Source organism: Bubalus kerabau, chromosome 8 (assembly GCF_029407905.1).
Source record: "Bubalus kerabau isolate K-KA32 ecotype Philippines breed swamp buffalo chromosome 8, PCC_UOA_SB_1v2, whole genome shotgun sequence".
NCBI classification, from domain to species: Eukaryota; Metazoa; Chordata; class Mammalia; order Artiodactyla; family Bovidae; genus Bubalus; species Bubalus kerabau.
The window spans coordinates 35,271,092-35,293,465 of NC_073631.1; the positions used below are offsets into that span (position 1 = coordinate 35,271,092).

Consider the following 22,374-nt stretch of genomic DNA (forward strand, 5'->3'; position numbering starts at 1 on the left):
TTGAATAGAAGTAATTGCATCCTTTTCTGCTAATTCCTGTTTCTTTGGGAACATTCTAGCTGAGTGCCTCTTAAAAGAATTAAAAAAAAACTTACAATTAGAAGGGAGCAGTACCCAGTGACAGAGAAGGCAATGGCACCCCACTCCAGAACTCTTGCCTGGAAAATCCCATGGGTGGAGGAGCCTGGAAGGCTGCAGTCCATGGGGTCGCTAGAGTCAGACATAACTGAGCGAGTTCACTTTCACTTTTCACTTTCATGCATTGGAGAAGGAAATGGCAACCCACTCCAGTGTTCTTGCCTGGAGAATCCCAGGGACGCGGGAGCCTGGTGGGCTGCCGTCTATGGTGTCGCACAGAGTCAGATACGACTGAAGCGACTTAGCAGCAGCAGCAGTACCCAGTGACCATTTTTGGGTAGTAGGGAGTTCACCTTTGGCCACTCCTCCACATAATGAAAACTCATGTAGTGGGCCTTTATGCAGATTCTTATCACCATGATCTTGGACACAGCTTTCTTAGCCCCATATACTTAGAGAATGAATTTGTGATGACACAGTGATGTGCTGACATACTGGAACCAGATAAATAGAGTGGAGGAGCTCAGTGCAGTCATGGAGACTGGCAGAAAAATACTGGAGTCACTGTTAGAAAACCTAGGCTACAGAAAACACTGAGATTGTGTTCAAAATTGAGACGTGAAGATTCTTGGGTCTGGTATATGTCAAATTAACCCTAGTGGGGTTTAAATATATTGAGGCAAAAGAGCAATTCTTTGTAGCAATTTAAGAAGTTAGAATACCAGCAAAATCTTTGTGATTATTTCTATTTGTGAGGTGATTAACTTACAAATTTTATTTATGTCTTAATCCACCATGAATGATGAAAAACAAGTACCATTTATGTTTAGTGATCCATAACAATTGTAGAACCAATTCTGTACTTAGTACTTTATGTAAAAAAAAAAAAAGCTGAATGGCTGTAGGGTGTTGTCCCAGCTTTCCAGTAATGAAAGAATGTTGTTTTACTATTTCTTACCTAACACAGAAAATATATTTTTTAAATCTTTAATAATTTAGAAAATATTACTGCCTTTTAACTGTTAAACAAATAAAAATGTGTCTGCAACAGGAAAAGCACATCAGTGGGATAACGTCCAGGCTTTCTCTTAGAAAACCTAACAGCCTAAACCCTGTTATTCTGCAGAGTGTCAGGCTCATACCCATTGTTGCTACCTTTGACACACCCGTCGGCCCTCCCTATCCAGGGGTTCTGCATCTGCAGATTGAATCAATTCGATTCTTGGCTGTTGAATCCACAAGTGTGGAACCACAGACACGGCGCCCAGTTGTGCTGTGCTATTTTATATCAGGGACAGATACTCCACAGGTTTCAGTATCTGTAGCCAATACACCTCAGATACTAAAGGACAACTATATGTGTTAGATTGTGGAGAAACGATAATTGATTTTATCTTACCTGAGATCTTTGAAAATGATTTCAAGAACTTAAATCTCTTTACATTGATGGGTGAAATAAAAATAGATGACTTTAAAGGTCATTTTATGAGCATATTGGTCAAATGTAAGTTGGGAAACAGAAAATAGAGACTAGGTTTTACTTTGCATGACTTTTATATCAAATATAAGCCATTAAGGGAATTTGTTCTTTCAGAAAACCTTTCTTGCTTAATTAAGGTATTATGGAAATAACTGTTAAATTGATTAATTTGAAGTTTTTAATTATTTTAATTGGAGGCTAATTACTTTACAATATTGTAGTGGTTTTGCCATACATTGACATGAATCAGCCACTGGTGTACATGTGTTCCGCATCCTGAACCCCGCTCCTACCTCCCTCCCCATCCCATCCCTCAGGGTCGTCCCAGTGCACCAGCCATGAGCACCCTGTCTCATGCTCGAACCTGGACTGGTGATCTGTTTCACATATGGTAATATACATGTTTCAATGCTATTCTTTCAGATCATCCCACCCTTGCCTTCTCCCACAGAGTCCAAAGGTCTGTTCTTTACATCTCTGTCTCTTTTCCTGTCTCGCATATAGGGTCATCACTACCATCTTTCTAAATTCCATGTATATGCGTTAATATACTGTATTGGTGTTTTTCTGACTTACTTCGCTCTGTATAATAGGCTCCCAGTTTCATCCACCTCATGAGAACTGATTCAAATGGATTCTTTTTAATAGCTGAGTAATATTCCATCGTGTATACATACCACAACTTTCTTATCCATTCCTCTGCCGATGGACATCTAGGTTGCTTCCAGTGCTGCAATGAACACTGGGGTACATGTGTCTCTTTCAATTCTGGTTTCCTGGGTTTGTATGCCCAGCAGTGGGATTGCTGGGTCGTATGGCAGTTCTATTTCCAGTTTTTTAAGGAATCTCCACACTGTATTCCATAGTGGCTGTACTAGTTTGCATTCCCATCAACAGTGTAAGACGGTTCCCTTTTCTCCGCATCCTCCAGCATTTATTGTTTGTAGACTTTTTGATAGCAGCCATTCTGACCGGCATGAGATGGCACCTCGTTGTGGATGTTGAAACCCATAAAGAAAACATATGTAGCACTAAAAGTTCAAAAGTCCATTTTCTTTAATTTTTTTTAACAATTTTAAAAACATTTGGAAAATTGTAAATGCTATTTGCTAAGTACTTTAATTTCTGCTTTAAAATACATATTATGCCTTCATCTGTGGTAAAGGAATAATGGAACACACAGGAGCATGAGAAATTGTGAATACTGGTTTTGCAGTCAGAGGTCTGGTTGGAATTCTGACTGCCAACTAGTGTAGTGTGACCTCAGGAATACAGGGGGACTGTTCTCTTAGTCCTGAACTTTGGGAGGAATACATAAGACTTTATCTGTTCTCTTCAATAGGAGCTTCTCTTAAACATCCCTGGTTTCACTTTATGTTTCAGTTTAGTTATGATTTTATTACTGTGTTTATTAAGTAATATGCTAATTAGAGTATAAAATACTTTGGGAAAAATTTAAATTTAATCAATTTTATTTTTTGTTAGTTTGCAGCTGTTGTAACTTTGCCATTTGATGTGGTAAAAACACAAAAGCAGACACAACTTTGGATATATGAAAGCCAGAAAAGTAAGTTTAATTAATTTAAAATGTGTCTAAGGTGCCATGAAAAATATTTTCTTTCTAGATAGTTAGGAATATCTAAGGTACGGAAGACAAGATTCCCCCTGCCCCTTGGTTGCCTTCCTCTCTACTTAACTCAAACTAATGTATTGTTAGAATGGAATACCCAGAAAAACTTCTAAACCTAAACAAAAAATTTAAGAAATTTTAAAGACTATATTAGTATGCATATACATATTCTTTTTTCTTTTCTATTTTTTAGCTTCCCTTTTGATGTGTTTTTTTTCCCCCCTGCCTGTTATCCCATCTACTTCTTTATAACCTGTAATTTCTTCTAGAACAAAATTGTCCTGGGGACTTCCCCTTTAATGCAGAAGGTGCAGGTTTGATCCCTGGTTGGGGAGCTAAGATCCCACATGCCTCCTGGCCAAAAAACCAAAACATAAAACAGAAGCAATACTGAAAAACCACAATAAAGAATTTAACAATGGTCCGTATTTATAAAAAAATACTATTAGTTGCTTCTACTAGATTCATTCTATTATTATTACAGAAAGTGTAGCAAGCCCACTGGAAATAGGGCTTTGTTTCTGAAACATAAAATTGTTAGGATTTGGATGGTCAGTAGAGGAGTGTTTATTGTTGTCTGTGCTTGAAATATTAATAATCACAGTGTTTCCTTACAGTGTATGAAGTTGCTTTTCCCCTGTAGAAAGAGCTCTGGGACGTTGGATCTTTAGGCAGGGCTCTGCCATGGCTTCCCTCCAGTTGAGAAGTCGTCTTGTTCGTCGTCTTTTACATTCATCTCACCCTACTATTAAAATAGAGACCAGTTTGAAACTTGAGCTCCGTAAGATTAGAAATACCCAGCTACTTAGCCTCCTTTCTTTACTAGTTGTTTCCAAAGTTGAAAACATTTAAACAAGGAGTATAAGTTGTCAACTTGTAGTATAAAGCTTTTGTCACTGACTGTTTTTAGAGAGTTAAATTTCAGTCATAAATACTTTGTTCTTGGTTTAAAAATGTATCCTTTCTGTTTGGTTGCTCTGATTACTGTAGTTATACTTACACTATTTATATAGATAGTTTAGCTTCTTAAATGACAAGGCCTCTTCATAGAGAATCTGATATTATATAGAAGACATTTTGAGATAATGAGTCCCTCTTCATTAAGTTGCAGATTCTACAGAGCTGTTACTGAATGATCCCTTTCCCTAATTTTCCCTTTTTCCCTAGGCACACGTACTGAAATGTACTTTAACCCTAATGACTCAGAGTAGTCCTCACTGTACACACTGATTACTGTAGTTTCATAGCGCAGCTCTCAGAAGCCAGTGAGACCCTTAGGAGTGTCTGCCTAGCACGCACTGGTCTGGGAAGACTGAAATCCTCAGCTGTCACAGTGGTAGGATGCCCACCTTTTAGCAGATTTTTTTTCACCTTTAGCGTCTGTAGTCTGGGGGCTAAGCCAGCTGCTTAGACTCATTGTGTACAATGAAGGTGAGTGAGCTTTGTGTATGTACAGCACATTCATGAGGTTTATGTTTGAATCTAAGTAACAAAAGATGTATAAATCTGTTGCTTTACTGTGTTCCAGACACTTGAGCAGTTGCAAGTAAGTGAGATGTTACTGTTAGTTACAGGAAAACTCTTCCCTTCAGAGGAGACAGGATGGATTTATTTCAAGACTAGCACATCTATTCAGAAAGATTCGAGTAAGGTGGAGCCTCCCTAGGGAGAATGAGCTATTTTCCTTAAAGCTTCTCTTTGGGGAAAAAAGTTTTTTTAATGTATGCACTAAAAGTACAATGAAAAATGGTTATCATGGCTTCATTTGGGGAACCCCATGAAAATTCCTGTACATCTCTAAAATTTTTCCATTATGAAAGATTTTTAAGATACAGAAAAAAGTATAAAGGACACACACCACCAAGCTTAAACATCAGTTCAGGAGAGGCTTTCTGTATGTTCCTCCTTGATTGCATCTGGTCCTGTGTACCTTAAAAGTGCCTTCAACATTTCTTTTTTAATGAATCCAACTATTAAAAATAAGATTTAAAATAGTTCTTTATGTAAACAGATCTGTTCTTATTATACTGAAACGATACATCCCAAAGCCCATAAACACTCTTTTATGTGTATTTATCTATATTAGAAATTAAGTGATAATTTATAATAGCATCGTTTCTTTAACATTTAGTTTCTATGCCTTCGCAAATGTCAACCTGGACTATAATGAAGAACATTGTTGCTAAGAATGGATTTTCTGGATTATTTACAGGTAAAAATATTTCCTTTATCAAACTGTTGACTAAAATGTTTACTTTTCCTTTTAAATTAATTGCCTTTCAGCAGAAAATTTTTGAAAATATTCCTCATTTACTATTTCCTCCTAAATATCTTTTCTGTAAGTTTTAAAATTTTAAATACCAGTGCTTTTGAAGTAATTTGGAATCAAAATGAGGAGTGAACAGTTTGGCTTGTTCTTTGACACCAGTTATGGGACAGTGTTTTATATGTTACTTCACTTAATTTGATAACTGTCAGAATGAAACCAAATAAATTACATTTTAAAATGTATGGTAAAATTTGGTCTGAATTTTTCTCTTCCCTTTTTAGGACTGATTCCTCGTTTAATTAAAATTGCTCCTGCTTGCGCTGTTATGATCAGTACATATGAATCTGGGAAGTCTTTTTTCCAGAAACAAAATGCTCGAAGACAGTGATACTAGAGATGCTGTTTCACCCTGAAATAACAGCCATGACCAAATAATAAGAGGAGACTCTTAGGCAAGAGCTTTTTCCACTTTTTTCGCTATTATCTTACAGTGGTTTTCTATCATTCTTATCTATAATTTAAACGAATAGTAAATCTCTACTTTGCATTTAATCATTCTAATTTCAAATTTTTATCCTAATTTTTGAGAATTAGAAAAAGATACTCCAGAAATCATAACCATTGAGCATTCTTGTAAAGAAGAGAAAAATTATTCTACACTGAAAGCAATAATCTCAGAGTTTGGTACAGATTTCTGTGTAACTTCATCCTGTTGGGAGCGTCAGAGTCGTCAAACATTTTTGCAGTTGTGTGCTGAATGATGTACAGAGTCTAAAAGAATTCCCAAGTCTTTTATACACGTTTAAATCATGGACGTAGATACTTAAGTGTTTCAACAAAGTAGATAATGGAAAGCAGTCTTTAAATATTATTATTCACATCATTTACCAAATATTGCCTATCAGTTATTTTCTTTAATTCATATGTATTTGGGTGTTCCCCCCTCCCCCCGCCCTGTTACTATTTTAAGGCCTCATGTGTATTAAGATTTCTCTGATCCGAGGTATGGCTCTCTTACGTTCATGAACCAAAAATATAACTTGTGTGATATTGATGCTGCTATTTTTGATGTCTAAAGACCCCGTATTATCTACTGTTTCTGTGAGAGAAGCGTTCACTGGCCGTATTCAATGTTCACTTCAAACTTGGGTGTGCAGTGGAAAAGCACGTTGCGTTCAGGCAGTGAGAAGGCCGTTTCAGCACAAGAAAGGCCTCTGGTTTCAACTGTCTTGCCATCAGGTATTACCGTTTGTGAAGTTCTCTAGGTCATGTCTGTTCTCTTGTTCTAACATCACTGAGACAGAGTATGTTCAAGATGTCCCTTGACTTTACACATCTCACACGAGTGTGCTAGACCAAGAACTACCCAGCCAGTTTCCTTGAAGAAGAGCTTTTGGTCACTGGAGGCTAATGCCTAAGAAGTTTAGTTTATGAATGTAAGAATGAAAAAGAATATGATTTCAAGACAAACAATATTTTTAAATATTTTTGTTTTTCTCAGGATCTGTATACTCTAAGAAAAAGCACTTTATTGCAGTCTATCTGTATTTTATGAGAATGTGAAACATTTTTTCCCTAAAATAGAGTAATATATATTTAAGTGACAAATCTCTAGTGTTGGTAGGAATTAATGTATTTTCTAATACAGTAGAAAACTATTTAATGTTTCACCTGAAATAAACTATATAGGGTTTGTATTTAAGCTTTTTGTGTTTATTTTATCCTGTGTTAATTTATCTTAAGTTTGCAACATATATATCCATAAAAATATAAATATATTTTCATTGCAGTATTTTGTGCTTTCTTAAGGCTACCACTGTGCTTCTAGCTAAATACTTTGATATAAAATTATGTTAATGCTATACTATCAACATATATATAAAACACATGGAAGTTTATCTTGAACACTGAATTTCACAGTATTCAATTTAAATTTACCCTTGTTCTGCTGTGCTTCTTTTGGGTAACTGGTAGGAAAAGGCAGAAAAATTTAGGTTTTGAACAACAGTCTCAAAAAACAGTTATGTATTTCAAGTTAATGTCACTTATAAACAAACAGAAGGGAAACTTTCATCCTCTCCTTGCCCCACTATTGACTGCATTGTGGAAAATTCTTATTTTATAACTAAAAGAACGTAAATAAACCTAATTCCCTGTAGTTTTTGTAACATGCATTACATGCAATGTATCTGAAAGAAAAGTCTGAATTTAGGCTTTGACTATACTTAAGTGGAATTCCCTGGTGGCTCAGAGGATTAAGGCATCTGCCTGCTGTGCGGGAGACCAGGGTTTGATCCCTGGGTTGGGAAGATCCCCTGAAGAAGGAAATGGCAACCCACTCCAGTATTCTTGCCTGGAGAATCCCACGGACAGAGGAGCCTGGCCAGCTACAGTCCACGGGGTCACAAAGAGTCAGACACGACTGAGCGAGTTCACTTCATACTTAAGTGGTAAAAAAGCATTACTAGTAGGAACCAAAAGAGGTTTGGCTACAAATTGTATTCTTGGTAATGTTTCTAAATGCATTCTGTTAATGTTAAAATTTCTAACATACACATTTAATTTCTTATGTGTAAGTTTTTTAAGAAAAATGTCTTATTCAAGTATTATATGCTTGCTGCCTTTCATATAATTCCATATTACTTTTCAAAAATAGTTATTTCTAGGGAAACTAAATCACTATGTTTATTTAGCCACATTTGACTCCTTTAATTCTAGCCTTTTTATCCCCTGGGGCACAAATTCCAGGGATATGGGAAAGTTTAGTGTATTACTTTTAAATTTTTGTCCAAAATGAACTTTTAAAAGTAAATTACTGTTATTATGTTTTAATCCATCACTCAACACTTAGTGAGATGAGTGCTTTGACGTGGTAGGCAGTATAAAAAGCACTTGGAGGTAAGACGTTGCAGCTACTCTCATTGGTCTTAAGGTTTCAGCTGTGATTGTTAGAAATAAACAAAAGAAGTAATGGAAAAGCTGAAGAATTCTCCCTGTCCTGGGGTGCAGAGGCTGATCGGGAAATGGTTCTTAGGACAGGCAGTCCAAGGCAACATACCTGGAGGCTGGGAGTCTTCAGTCAGGCAGTGGTACTTAGCACCAGTGGCTTGAGCAGAGTGTACATGCCCCCTGGTAGATCAGATGGGAAAGGAGTCCAGGGGGCCTGGTCTGCCGAGCAACAAGAAGGCAAGAGAAAACCCAGGAAGTATTTTGGGCCCAGCTCTGAAAAGTTAGAGTTGTGTTTTGTTTTTCTCTCAAGAGCTTTTTTTTTTTTTTTTTTTTAACTGAAAGAAAATAGGATAGCATAGGTTAGCCTTGAATAAAACAGAAAACAGCAGAATGTGTCACATATTGAGACCAAGCGTTGTGCAGTGAAGCTGGTTTTATAAAAATGACTGGAAGGATGAAAAATGGGACTTATGATCAGGTGACCTATTTAAAAACAAAAGTTTTGGTTTATACTAAAGTATATTTTTAAAAGGTACCACCGAGGCATTGGTATAATTTTATCTTCCCCCTCCTTTCAGTGGGGGAAAAAAAGCTAAAGCAATATAGAAGTTGCTTTGCTTACTAAACAGCAAAGTGGACCAGGTAAAAGAAATTAAGAGCCCTGATGTTCAAAGCAGTCATGTGACGTTTCCAGAGTAATCCAGTATATGAGCTTATCAAAACCAGAAACTGTAACCAAAAATGGGAAATTTGACAAAGAATTTACATAAGTTGTAAATTGGAAAAACATTTTTAACCACTTGAAAACTTGTATGTACACCTAATAAAGATGACTTAAAACCAACTTAGTCTACTTGGATGTTTAAGGTTCCTGTCAGTCACAGTTAATAGTAGTTTGCATTTGGTACTTAACCACTTCAGAACTTACAATTTTATTTAATGTTGACTTTATCCTGATGCCATCACATAGGTGCTGAGAGGATGGTGGTCGGTCCATTTTACACGTCAGTAAGTGAATGTTGTCAATTTTAAAGCATATTATGTCATTTTTTAGAAAATAAAAAGTAATTTGAAACAAAATGAAGATTTCTCCAAAATCATTTTCATATTAGTATTTGAGGTGTTAATATACACTTACCACATTTGTTGAAACAAAAATTCAGTGTATACCTTGAATCAAATAACATTTGTCAAAGAAAAAATAAGACTACTACTTCATGGTACAAAATGTTTAATATACATGCAACAAGTATCGTACATCAAGGCAACGAAATACACATGGGAATAGGAGCATGTAGCTCAGCATTCTGTTTAGGGGAGGGTGTGTGAACAATGAACACTGCTGAAGATCGAGACACACCTCATGCAAACACGAACAAACTATCTCTATAAGTAGCGGGAAATGAACTGTGTAGAAACCTGAAGTCACATTAGCAGATCAAGTTTACACCAAGAGCTCCAAGAAAGGAGGAAAAGTCACTGTCCTCAGATGTCATGTTTCAGTCTGCGTTCAGCAGCGTGTTAAGATGCACAAGATTTGGTACACATTAGAACAAATCTGAAATTTCTGATCAATTATGGAATCCTGTATTTCCTTTCTATATTATAAAAATGTATGGAAAATGTAACAATGATTTTCTTTAATTACTAAAGGATAATGTCGTTTGAGAGTGGACCATGAATGAAAACATTGAAATAGTCTGACTGTTGTTAGGAAAGCAGCAGCAACAGTGCTTAAGGCTAAAAGCCTAAAATTTTCAAAGGTCCCCCCACCCCATCCTTAATCGTCTCTCATTCGCTCCTCCCAAGGTTTCCAGTAACCCTGTTTTAACCTTCCTTCCATTCCCCATGCTGAATTACAAATTGCTGTAGATACATCATTCATAATAAGGTATACAGAATTAAGACTAGATTGATGGTACCATTTCTCAAGAATATTTGCATTACTACAAGTACCAAAGACTTAAGCTAAAGGAAGAAAGCTCTGAGTATGTTCTGATACATCTAAATAACTTAAGGGCTTCCAGGTATTCTTTGTTCCTGAAATGACATTGTTTGAACTGTCTTAACACACGACTAGCCTTGTTACTGTTTATTATCTTAAATTCTGAATAATGAGAGTCAAGTATTGCAGAGAACCACCACACTCCCACATTTCTAATACAAAGAATGACTGTGGTAAGTGCTGCTTTTCTCTCAATATTTTAGGAGGAATGTCCTTTCAATAGTCAAAGTTACTAAGTTTGAATGTAATGTTTTATTAACAAATAAAACATAGCATACAAAGTCCCAGATAAGTATTGTAGTAGCCTTTTCATGTAAACAATGTATAAAACATCTTTGGCACAATTGACCATGTTTTCCTTATCTTACTTACTCTAGAAAATATACTTCATACATTTCCTTTTTCAATATGGTGGAATTTGGGGGGGCCAAATGTACAGTTGTTTCAAAATTTGCAAAAATTTAAAAGACAGCTCAGAGATTTTTAAGAAAACTAATTTTTAAGGTCAGTTTTAAAAAGAGATTATGGCATGATTAATGACAGAAGCTGTTAAAGCACGTAAGACACAATTCATTCCTGCACACGAGAGAAAAACAGCACTGGGTGTCAGACATGCTGTTCATTATGGTGATGAGCCCACTGATCCTTATTTTAAAACTTCTCAAATCCTTAAATGAACTTGAAATCTTTCCCGATAAAATTGTTTTCAACATCTGTTCTACATTTTTAAGTTTTTCCAATTTATGGGACATAAATGTGATCAATTTTAAAATTGGTAAACTTTAAAGGAAATTTTGGAAAACAAAATGTTATTCATTTTACCCAAATGGCCTAAAATACTGTAAAATACTTTCCTCGTGACCTGAACAAATTTAGTAACTGCCTAAAGGCATGTCCTACAAAATTTATAAAATGCTGAATGGAATATTAGGTTGATGCTAAATGGTAACTCTTACAGACAAACTGAATAAATTGCTGTGAAACTGCAGCTGAGAACCTTTCTCCTCACTTCAAAGACAAGGCATTTAAACATCAGAACCTGGGAAGGAGTTCATGAAAAATGAAATAAGTCATTTTTAGAAAATGTAATCATTGAATAAGAGAGCAAAAGAGCAAAAGAAAATACTTAAATATCTAGAGTAAAACCTTGAACTCAGTCTCTGGCAACTATGATACATTTAAATATATGAAAATTAGCTGAATAATATGTACAATTTGCAATGGATTATTAGAGAATATCTGAAAGTTTTTTAAGCCTATTTTTAAACTTCAGTGAAAGATGTAATCATTTTAAAATGAAAAATGGCCGCATTTTTTTTTTCACTCGTAAGTTTACATGGAGTGGACTGAATTCTCTAATATAAACAACAGAATTCCAGACATGTCCCAGAACACTATAAAATTCCAAAGATTTTTCCCAGCAGTCAAACTTATGTATATGGAATATTTGCAACATAAAAACTTTTGGTTTTTACATACAATTTTTCAGGATGGAGTCAGACCTGGACTTGTCATCTCTGTTGTAGGACTTGCAAGGTAGTCATTCGATTTTAGGCTTGTTAGAGATTTGTAACTTGCCACTGATGTTAGAGACCCACAGAGGCCAAGTAATGAGGGAGTATCTTTACCTGAAAATTAGGATAAAATAACATATTTAATTGCTCTTGAAGCCTGATACTAGTAAGATCCTAAAACCATTAAACTTTACATACTGTATAAAACTGCAAACATACTGTAAAATCAAACATCTGTATGTTGACGTTTGAGCTTCCAGTAGTTTCAATGCTGCCCCTTACAGAAACATTACAGTGGGATTATTTGTGCTTCTTTTAAGGTTCTAGATATGGAAGCTTGAGATATTCTGGAACAAAAATGGAATTCACCTTTTTGAGGGAGAATATGGTTATATCCAATTAGTAAAGAATAACAAAAAACTGTAGCAACAATACAAGTGCCCAGGTGACAGAAATACCAGGAAATCCGTATGTGGGTAAAGTGATGCAGAAGCAGCAGAACTGCTTCAGTTCAGTTGGAGGCTGGACCTAGGGAACCTCTGTCCACGACTGAATAACTGAATAAACTTATTCAGCATCTACTCTGCACCAGGAATACTGTTACCTGCTAGAAGTCAGTCGGTCCCTGAAAGAGGAGTGGCAGAGGTCTGTGCCATGCCTGGGGAAAACACGTTCTTTCCCGAGCAGAACAAGTTTCAACCCCCACTGTGCACACACTTGACCTAAGAGGCTGGCCTAAGGCTGTGAAAGGCTAGGAAGGTGAAAATCACATTCGCACTATTGTGCAACCATCACCAACCACTATTTCAAAAACTTTTCATCATGCCAAACAAAAACTCCCTACCTCTTTAAACAGTAACTTTCCTTTCTCCCCTTCCCCTCAGTCTCTGGAAACCTCTAACCTACTTTCTGTGAATTTGCCCTTCCTAGAGTCATTCTTAAAAGTGGAATCATACAGCATTTGCCCTTTTGTGTCTGGCTTATTTCACTTAACGTAATATTTGTCTTCAAGGCTCATGCATGTGGCATGTATTCCTTTTCCATGGCTCAGTAACATTCCGTGGTGTGTATATATATGACATTTTGTTACTCCACTCATCTGTATGGACATCTGGGTTGTTTCCACCAATCGACTACTGAAAATAATTCTGCTGTGAACACTGGCATCCAAGTATCTGTTTGAGTCCTATTTTCAATTCTTTGAGAGTATATACTTAGATTACACATATTTTTAAAATATACAGATTATAACAGTAATTGCAAAGACTAAAAGTCTGACATACACATTGGAGTAATATGCAGGTGTAAAAGAGAATGAGAAAGATCTCTATAATTTCCAGGATATACTATGTAGTGGAAAAAGCAAAGCCAGTAACGTGATCTTTTATATTGAGGAACATGAATTCATTTTAATTTGCATATGTTTTTAAAGATCAATAGATAATTAAACTAATAAGATAGTTACTTATGAAAGCAGAAGTTAGCAGAGTTGAGATGAACCTTAAGCATAGTACTCTGACTCTGGGATATAGTCGCAAGATAAAATAATTAAAAATGAATCAATCTATTTTAGTTTATCCTATTTTAGTAATAGAGATAATATTACTTTGAAATTAGAATAATAAGGAAAAGCAAATAATTACATTCCTATAAACTAGGGACCAATATTTTCCTCATAAGAAAGATATAAAAATACAAAATCAAGTACATGGAAACCTTTTATGTATGAATTAAAAAGTAAAATAAATGTAAGGTATATTTTTCTTTAAAAAACTTCCTAACTTGCTAGTGAAGAGGCTAGAAACAGTGACCAGTCCAGTCAAAACAGGCCACCTCTATGGCCCAGATTATGTTCTCCGGTATCATTTTCTAGTGTAAGGAAACAGGACTTCTTGGAGAAACAGCTGGTCCTGGGTATGGGCATGAAATGTACCAAAGAAACTCAGAACATCTTGTTTTCCACAAAGCAAGGAAGCTGTGGCAGACTACGGGGATGTCGAAAGGAACTGTCTTTTAAAGGGTCTCTCAGTGTGCAAAAAGGTCAGTGACCTCCTAATGAGTGTACTAAAAAAGATGCATTATTTATACTGTATTCTTCCCGATGAAATTAAAAGATGCTTGCCCCTTGGAAGGAAAGTTATGACCAACCTAGACAGCATATTAAAAAGCAGAGACATCACTTTGCACACAAAGGTGCATCTAGTCAAAGCTATGGTTTTTCTAGTAGTCATGTATGGGTGTGGGATTTGGACTATAAAGAAAGCTGAGCACCGAAGAATCGATGCTTTTGAACTGTGGTGTTGGAGAAGACTCTTGAGAGTCCCTTGGACTGCAAGGAGATCCAACCAGTCCATCCTAAAGGAGATCAGAGCTGAATATTCATTGGAAGGAATGATGGTGAAGCTGAAACTCCAATACTTTGGCCACCTGATGGCAAGAACTGATTCACTGGAAAAGACCCTGATGCTGGGAAAGATTGAAGGCAGGAGAAGGGGACAACAGAGGATGAGATGGTTGGCATCACCAACTCAAAGGACATGCTGCTGCTGCTAAGTCACGTCTGGGAGTTGGTGATGGACAGGGAGGCCTGGTGTGCTGCAGTCCATGGGGTCGCAAAGAGTCGGAGGCGACTGAGCGACTGAACTGAACTGACTGATTCTTCCCAAATATGTGTAACCAGAATACACTAAGAATGAATGACCAGAGAAATCTAAATTATCAGGGATTTAACAAAACAGTTGGCTCGGTGCATAAAATACATAAATGTCAAGTGAGAGAAAAAGTTGGGGGGGCGGCGCTGCTCTGCTAGATGAAAGGACACCAAAGAGATTGAAAACTAAATGCTCTATGTGATCCTTGACTGGATTTAAAAAAAAAAAAGCAATGAAGAATCAAAATTAAGAAACATTTCCAGTTACAATAACATCCAAAAGAGTAAAATACCTAGGAATAAAGTTAAGCAAAAGTACGCAAGTGTGTACACTGACAACTGCAAAATAGTGCTGAAACAAAGTTGAGGTTAAAATAAATGGGAAAACATCCCTTATATTTTGATGGATTGGAAGATAATATTGTTAAGATGGCAATGTTTCCCAAATTGATCTACAAATTCAATGTAATCCCCATCAAAATTCTAACTGCCTTTTTTTAGAAATGACAGTTCAGTCGCTCAGTCTTGTCTGACTCTTTGCGACCCCTTGAAAACTGACCTTTTCCAGTCCTGTGGCCACTGCTGAGTTTTCCACATTTGCTGGCATATTGAGTGCAGCACTTTCACAGCATCATCTATAGCTAGTAGTTAATTTCTTTATGGACGTGTAGGTAACAATATACTTACTCTGTTAGCCGTGTATTGAGTTCAGTGATGTCACTGATGTCAGACCAGCCTATTTCCTGTCGTAGAATAGCATGAAAAAACTCTTGCCTACTTTTCTTAATCTGTCGGCCAGCTGCCAAAGTCCAAAATGAAACCTATATATAGGCAGCAACAAGAACTCCAGCACCTAATCCTGAATAATAATATGCATATCTGGAAAACAATTCAAAAGTTTCTTTTAAATAGAGTCTTTATGTGGGAGAGAAATATTCAGAATTGGAAATTAATAAACTTACTGACAGATCACAAAGACCATGTAGGACATTATAACACGTACAATTTTTTTTTCTCTTTTCTGACATTATAATAGAACAGTGGCCAATCTGTCCACTTGAATTATCAGCTGAAGGTAAAATAAAGTTGTGTGGTTAACTGCAAACATACAGTGGTGTTCATGAGTCACTTTTAAACTTACACTGATAATCTGTAGACACGATTTGACTCTTCCGTAATTCACATTCTAGACTTGCATATCTTACTGTTCTGAAAAGCTTCACCACATTGCAAATACAGGAATAAATAGGCTGAACATGCAAAATGGCTCTGAGTATAAGTTTTTCCCATATTGTTTACACAAAGCACAAAAAGCCCTCTTCCTGATTGGCAGAAGTTGAAAGAATTTTTAAAAACAATGCTAAAATGTTATGAGTTCAAATCAACTCAGAGTGTAGTCTTAACTAAAATGGAGGGAAGTTAGTATCTTTAGAAATATAAATTCAATTTCATTACTCTCAAATATATCTTCCTTTCAGGCCGCTACGGCAACAGACAGTACTCATTTAAGTCGGCAACATTAAATGAAAGGTAAACACAAACGTTACGTGACAGGCTTTGGGGATTTCTATTAAGAAGGTAAAGAAAGGGGGGAAATGCCATAAAAGACATTATTAGATCAACAGACAAAACTGGAATTCAGATGGTAGACCAGGTCAAAGTACTGTATCAATATGAAATGTACTGAGGTTGATAGCTGTACTGTGCTTATGAAGAGAATGCCCTGTTCTTGGAACCAATCAAATATTTATATGTAAAGGACCATGCTCTGGGCAACTTACTTTTTTAAAAAATTATTTATTCTTCTGGCTGCCCTGGGTCTTTGTAACAGCATGTGGGATCTATTTCCTTGACCAGGGATCAAACCGAGGCTTCCTGCATTGGGAGGACAGAGTCTTAACTGCTGGACCACCAGGGAAGGCCCCTGTGCAGCTTACTTAATTAATTTTTTTATTTATAATTATTATTTATTTTTTTACTTTACAATATTGTATTGGTTTTGCCATACATCAACATGCATCTGCCACGGGTGTACACGGACAACTGATACAGGAAGCTTGCAGCTTACTTTAAATGGCAGGGGAGGGGTTTAAATGGAAACAATAGGATAAAGAGTCTAACAAAAGCTAGAGTATACAGGGATCCTTTGTACATGCTTATAACTCTTCATAAGGTTGAAATTATTTTCAAATAAAATGTTTTTTAAAAGCACAGTATAAAGAAGTACATATGATATATATGTATATTAGCCAATTACCTAGTCATTTCTTCCAGAATTCTGCCTGAATTTAGCATTGCCAGTGAAAAACTCACTAGATAAAAACAAAATAAAAATAAGACATTTTTGAAAGGCACTGCCACATTTTTAAAATCTTTTTCTCTTTCCCTCACTCTCAAGTCACTCTTACCATCTGACCCACGTAAATGGCCCTGGGGTTTAGGTGCATCACGGGTCCAGTTGGGGGAGTAAAGCCCCCCCTCCCAGGTACTGCCCCCCTACCAGAGGCCTTGGGCCTTTAGCAACACAGCTTCCTAGAGCAGCAGAGAGGAGCTGATGAAGGGTATACAGAAGGCAGAGGAAGAAAAAAGAAATGGTCCACATAGAAACACAGGATTTAACAGGAGCTTTTTTCTTAGTGGTGCAAAGCGCTTTACATACTTGCTTTTTTTGATTCTACGTTACTATATGTGTGTGTTTCCCTTACATGCTTCCTCACAACATAAGTAATGGAAAGTCTGGATTACATTCACAGCAAAGGGGGGAAAAGACAAGAAAGATCACTGAGTTGCTCAAAGACAAGTCAGTGGATCACTGGTGATCCGTCAGGGTCCTGCTTTCCTTGTCTTGGTTATTAGCCATCCTGTAAATTGGTATTTTTAAAGCAGTATTAACTGGAAGGAAATGGTCTTTTACTTTGAACTAATTTTGATAAAAGTGTCAATGTGCCTTTCCTGGTTCACATGTTTTAGTAACAGCTAGGATCCAGTGAGCATTTATTATATGCTGGGCACTGTTCTGAATACTATACACGCATTACATGGTCTAATTTTCACAATTCCATAGATAGGACTATACAGGTAGGGCTACATCATAAATTCCTGTTTTACAGATGAGGAAACTGAAGCACAGGGATATAAGGTAACTCACCCAAAGTCACTCAGTTAAGATAGTAAGTAGGCTGAGAGTCCTAACACTGCCTCATACAGCACCCGACACTACGCCACACCGACTGAGTCACGTGGTAATGGCTTATTTTCACTTCTTTAACAGACACAGAGTAAAACATAAAAAGAAAACAGCCCATACCTACTGCATTCACAGAGTAACAGGATACAATGTTACCACAGCACTGTTGGGAAAACACATTTACCATGATGCCAGGAGAGAAACTAGGCTTTGCTCCTTTATCACATGCAAACAGCCCTGAGGTCACATTTTCTGGGTGCTGTGTTATCATGCTTATCTTCTTCCAAAGGGTGATTTGGTAGAAATTTATTTTAAACTTAACCTACCGTCAGGATCGATTACCAGGCCTGTAGCCCCGATGGTGGCATAATTTCTCCCTCAGGATTGCTCTTTCTGTAGATGTTCATAGCAAAGTGTTTCTGCTTATTGATATAGCTCTTTATCAGCTACTAGGTCCTTGAGGAAGCAGACTCTATTTCATTTCTGTTCTCATCCATTCAGTTCTGTGTGCTCATTTGCTTCCTGAGTTCATAAACCTGGCACCTTCGATAGCTACGTTAGAAGTGTGTTTGGAATGAGAGGCAGACAAGCTGTGCGAAAGCTGAAGTATGTGCAGAAATCATTGTTCAAAACCACAGGAAACCTGCAGATCATGCGTGCAGGGCTATTTCCCCCCTGAACTTAGAAAGCAGGTGAAATCTTAAAATGACTTTTTCTTTCCTCCAACACCAATATTGTAACTCAAATTGATCTTCCCTCCTAGGAAATAAGAATCTACAAACATTACAAACTTGACCTGCTCCTTTCTCAGAGTCCCAGGCCAAGAATTGCAATCTAATTCTGGGTGAGCAACCCTAGAAGCCCTAAAGCCCCTAGGAAACCAACTTTCTGCTGCCAGAGGACCAAGGTGTGACAAATGTGTATGAATGTGTTCCTTGGAGTCATGCGATGAAATCTGGAATGCTAGACCTGGAAATCTCATGGGATTCCATCTGGAGAAGGCCACTATCTGGTCTTCCAGATGCTACATATTGGGCTTCAGCCTCACAAACAATCTTCAAGGAGTTATCTGGTTGAGTGGCTCACAGCACTGTCTGCCTGTTAGAATCATGTGGGGTGGGTGGAAAAAAATATAGGTGTCCAATGGGGACGACAGAAGATGGTTGGATGGCATCACCGACTTGATGGACATGAGTTTGAGTAAGCTCCAGGAGTTGGTGATAGACAGGGAAGCCTGGTGTGCTGCAGTCCAGGGGGTTGCAGAGAGTCAGATATGACTGAGCAACTGAACTGAGGCTCCATCCAAGACCAGCTGAATCAGAACCTCTAGCTGAGTCTAGAACATAATCTAAAAATTGCTTCCAATTGACTTTAATATACCAGGATGGAGAACTTCTCTATTCTGCCTAAATGCCTCCCATAGCAAAGAAATAGGAAATTCTAAAGCTGCTTTTTAATTTTTGAGAGTTCCCATATATTCCATACATTTTATAGATGAGGAAACAGAATCTAAAAGTGGTTGTTGGCATTTCCAAGTTCTTACAGCTAGTTTCCCCTCAGTGTTTATGTTCCGGACAGTTGACATAAGTCATCTCATTTAATTCCATCAGCAAGCCTACCTTTCAAAGGTGATAACAGTAGGGATTATAGAGGTTAAGTAATTTGCCCCCAGCTCAGGTACAGGCCTAAATAATAAATGTATCCCTTAAGGAACACTCAAAGAGACACTAAATAAGGAGTGCTGTAACTTTGAGTCTCAAAGTAAATTGATGAGTGCCTCCCTTGATTCGGTCCAGGACTTCTTTTATTAATATTACATAGAAACACTCAGCACAAGACAGAATTGGTGGATGTCCAGGCAGTTTTAGCAGTATGGGTAATAAGTCAAGGCAACTGGGGCAATGCAAGGGCACGCAGGGTGTATCAATTTCTCCACACAACCTCTTACATTATTACAGCCCCAAAGACTTGGCATAAAACATCAAGTTCCTAATACTCTGTAGAAACACCCTGTTTCCTATGACTCCATTCTTAAGGTTTGGATGTGGAATGTTTTACGCATAGTTTCTGCACAACTGAGTCATTGTGAGGGAACAACCTTGTCACGGAGACTTTATTCTGTTGACAAGGATGGACTCTGTTCACAATAACTCATTGTCAGACCCTCTTGTAATTTAAACTTTTTTTTTTCTTCTAACATTCTCATCTCATTTGGCTCCCATTGAGTCTTGCTGTCCAAGAATCCAACAATTCTAAAGAATAGACTCTAAACATCATCATCTCGGTGATGATGAGCTAGCGAGCTCAGCTACGGACACCTGAGGACTCTACCAGCTCTCAACCCCCATGACTTTGGCTAAACTCTACAAATCTAAACATATCAAAGAGCTGTCTGGATTCAGAGTGAGCATGAAATGTAACAATTTGTTTTCTCCAAAGAGCCATGGGAATATTATTTGTACAAACCTAGAGTGGACACTGGCATTAATAACATTTGAGGGACTTCTCATTCCAAACCCTCCAAGACAATCAAGTTGCCTAATGACAAACGTGGCTGTAGGGAACCAAGTGTCATTTAATTCGGAGGTCACCGAAACAGCTGGCAACTCTGGTGAGTGTATCACTCCAGCGGTCACAGGTCTGCAGGGGACTTGCTCGTGCCATTCCCCAGAAAGACCTTGAATTTGGCCCTGGGCACAGTACGTGGCACCTGTCTGCCAGTCCAGCTTCAAAGCAATTCAGTTGCATAATTAGAAACACATTAAAAATAAGCAGACTGCCCCAAATAAGGAAGCTGTGGAATTACTCTGGTGTTAGCAAAAACCAAAACGGGACTAATAAAACTGGACCAAATGTCAACCTGCCTGGGATAAGTACATTGCATCCAATTAAAAAAAATTAACTGTGATAAGATATACATTACTGTCTTAACCATTTAAAGTGTATAGTTAAATAGTGCTAAATATATTTACACTATGGTAAAATCAATCTCCAGAACTTTTTCAGCTTCCCCAACTGAAACTATGCCCATTAAAAAATTCCCCATTTCCTTATCCTCCACCCCCAGCTACCACTATCTTCTTTTCTGTTTCTATGAATTTGGCTACTCTAGACACCTCCTATAAGCAGAATAATTTATATTTGTCTTCTTTCACTTAGCGCAATATCCTCAAGATTCATCCATGTTACAGCAGGTGTCAAAATTTCCTTCCTTTTTAAGGCTTTTTAACACTCCATTGTATGTATGTAACAACTTTTGTTTATCCAGTCATTCAGCTGAGTTTTTAAAATCCTAAATTGAAACCAGTTTTGATTGATAGATTCTAATATGGGCATCCTCCTGTTCTGTGTGTGTGTATTATACATCTATAAAGCTTATAAGAAGTAAAAGGAAAATAAATTAAAAATTCCTAGTTTCCTTAAAGACTTTTTAAACTATTCTATCTTACTCTATTTGTGTTAAAGTTTTGGCCACTGGTCAAATACAAGTAATCCAGATAAACTTTCCCAGACACAATTTTTAAAGGAGAATGTACAGCACTTAGATTGGCAGTATAACGTGTACAGTCATGAGCGTGGTGTGGACGTAGAAAGACCTGAGTGAATTCTGCCCTAACACTGTATAATTTGGGGAGGTTATTTATTCTCTCCAAGCTTCAGTTGTCTTCATGTGTCACTGAGAATAAGACCTACCACATGATACACACTATGAAAGATTTCTATTATTTTTGTTATAAAGAGGTTCTTCTCAGAGACAGTAGTACTACAGAACAAATAAATTCTTAACATTCATCAATATTCATGTAAAGAGATCCTATTGTATAAACTAAGCAATCATGTTCTTAGATAATTACAACTAAGCCCTACAATGCTAACCAAATACGTAGCTCTCAACAGTGAACACAGGAAACTCTTCCTGAGTGTCATCTAAATACAGTCTACTGCCTCTCGGGTGCCTCTACTGTGGAAGCTGCCTCTCCTTTATTAGCCGTCTCCTTCACATCCCCCATCTGTGAGCAGCAGGGCTCCACTCGGTCTCCAGCTAGTGCCCGCAGGTCTCTAGGGAGGAAGTGAGCCATTGTGCTGGGTAGAAAGCATGGCTATCTTCCTTTCTATGTTAAGTCTGTCTAATATGAAAATAACTTTGTCCATTGGAACCTCACTCCAATGCTGCTGACGTAGCCCCTCGTACAGATGGCATTAACTTATGTGACTCCTTTGGCACTCCAGTAATTTTAGTCCTTTGGGAGAGTTTCAAAGCACATCATTCTCATACTGAATCCATTCACTCTTTAGTAAAGTGCTCTGTTAAGGAACAGTCAACCTTGTTGATCCAAATATTAGAGACAGAAAGTAGGTGTCATTTTAGCAAGAAGGATAGGAGAAAGGGGGAGGGGGGAGGGGAAGAAGAAAAAAAACAGACCCACAAGTTGAGGACAGCTAAGAAGTATTGCCATGCCAACTGATGCATTTTGAAGCTGCTGCTGCTACTGCTAAGTCGCTTCAGTTGTGTCCGACTCTGTGCGACCCCATAGACAGCAGCCCACTAGGCTCTGCCGTCCCTGGGATTCTCCAGGCAAGAACACTGGAGTGGGTTGCCATTTCCTTCTCC

The 22,374-nt window shown here is 37.4% G+C and overlaps 2 protein-coding genes across 4 annotated transcripts in view; one reads left to right on the plus strand and one right to left on the minus strand.

Moving 5' to 3' along the window:
• Window positions 1–7,154, plus strand: part of SLC25A40 (solute carrier family 25 member 40) — a 75,448-nt gene extending 68,294 nt beyond the window's left edge. Inside the window, exons 10-12 of one of the 2 annotated variants that reach the window (XM_055590025.1) lie at window positions 3,044–3,125; window positions 5,320–5,400; window positions 5,739–7,154. In XM_055590025.1, coding sequence (XP_055446000.1) covers window positions 3,044–3,125; window positions 5,320–5,400; window positions 5,739–5,845 — 270 coding nt within the window. In that variant the 3' untranslated portion in view covers window positions 5,846–7,154. Of the gene's footprint in view, window positions 1–3,043; window positions 3,126–3,805; window positions 5,288–5,319; window positions 5,401–5,738 lie in introns of those variants that run through there. The other variant, XM_055590026.1, reaches the window with a different exon arrangement.
• Window positions 7,155–11,263: 4,109 nt separating this feature from the next.
• The window catches only part of LOC129659029 (phosphatidylcholine translocator ABCB4-like), a 31,698-nt gene continuing 20,587 nt past the window's right edge, over window positions 11,264–22,374 (minus strand). The window contains exons 4-5 of one of the 2 annotated variants that reach the window (XM_055590028.1): window positions 16,833–16,887; window positions 15,726–16,450 (exon numbers count right to left, since the gene is read on the minus strand). In XM_055590028.1, the coding sequence (XP_055446003.1) occupies window positions 16,417–16,450; window positions 16,833–16,887 (89 nt within the window). In that variant the 3' untranslated portion in view covers window positions 15,726–16,416. Of the gene's footprint in view, window positions 12,040–15,725; window positions 16,451–16,832; window positions 16,888–22,374 lie in introns of those variants that run through there. The other variant, XM_055590027.1, reaches the window with a different exon arrangement.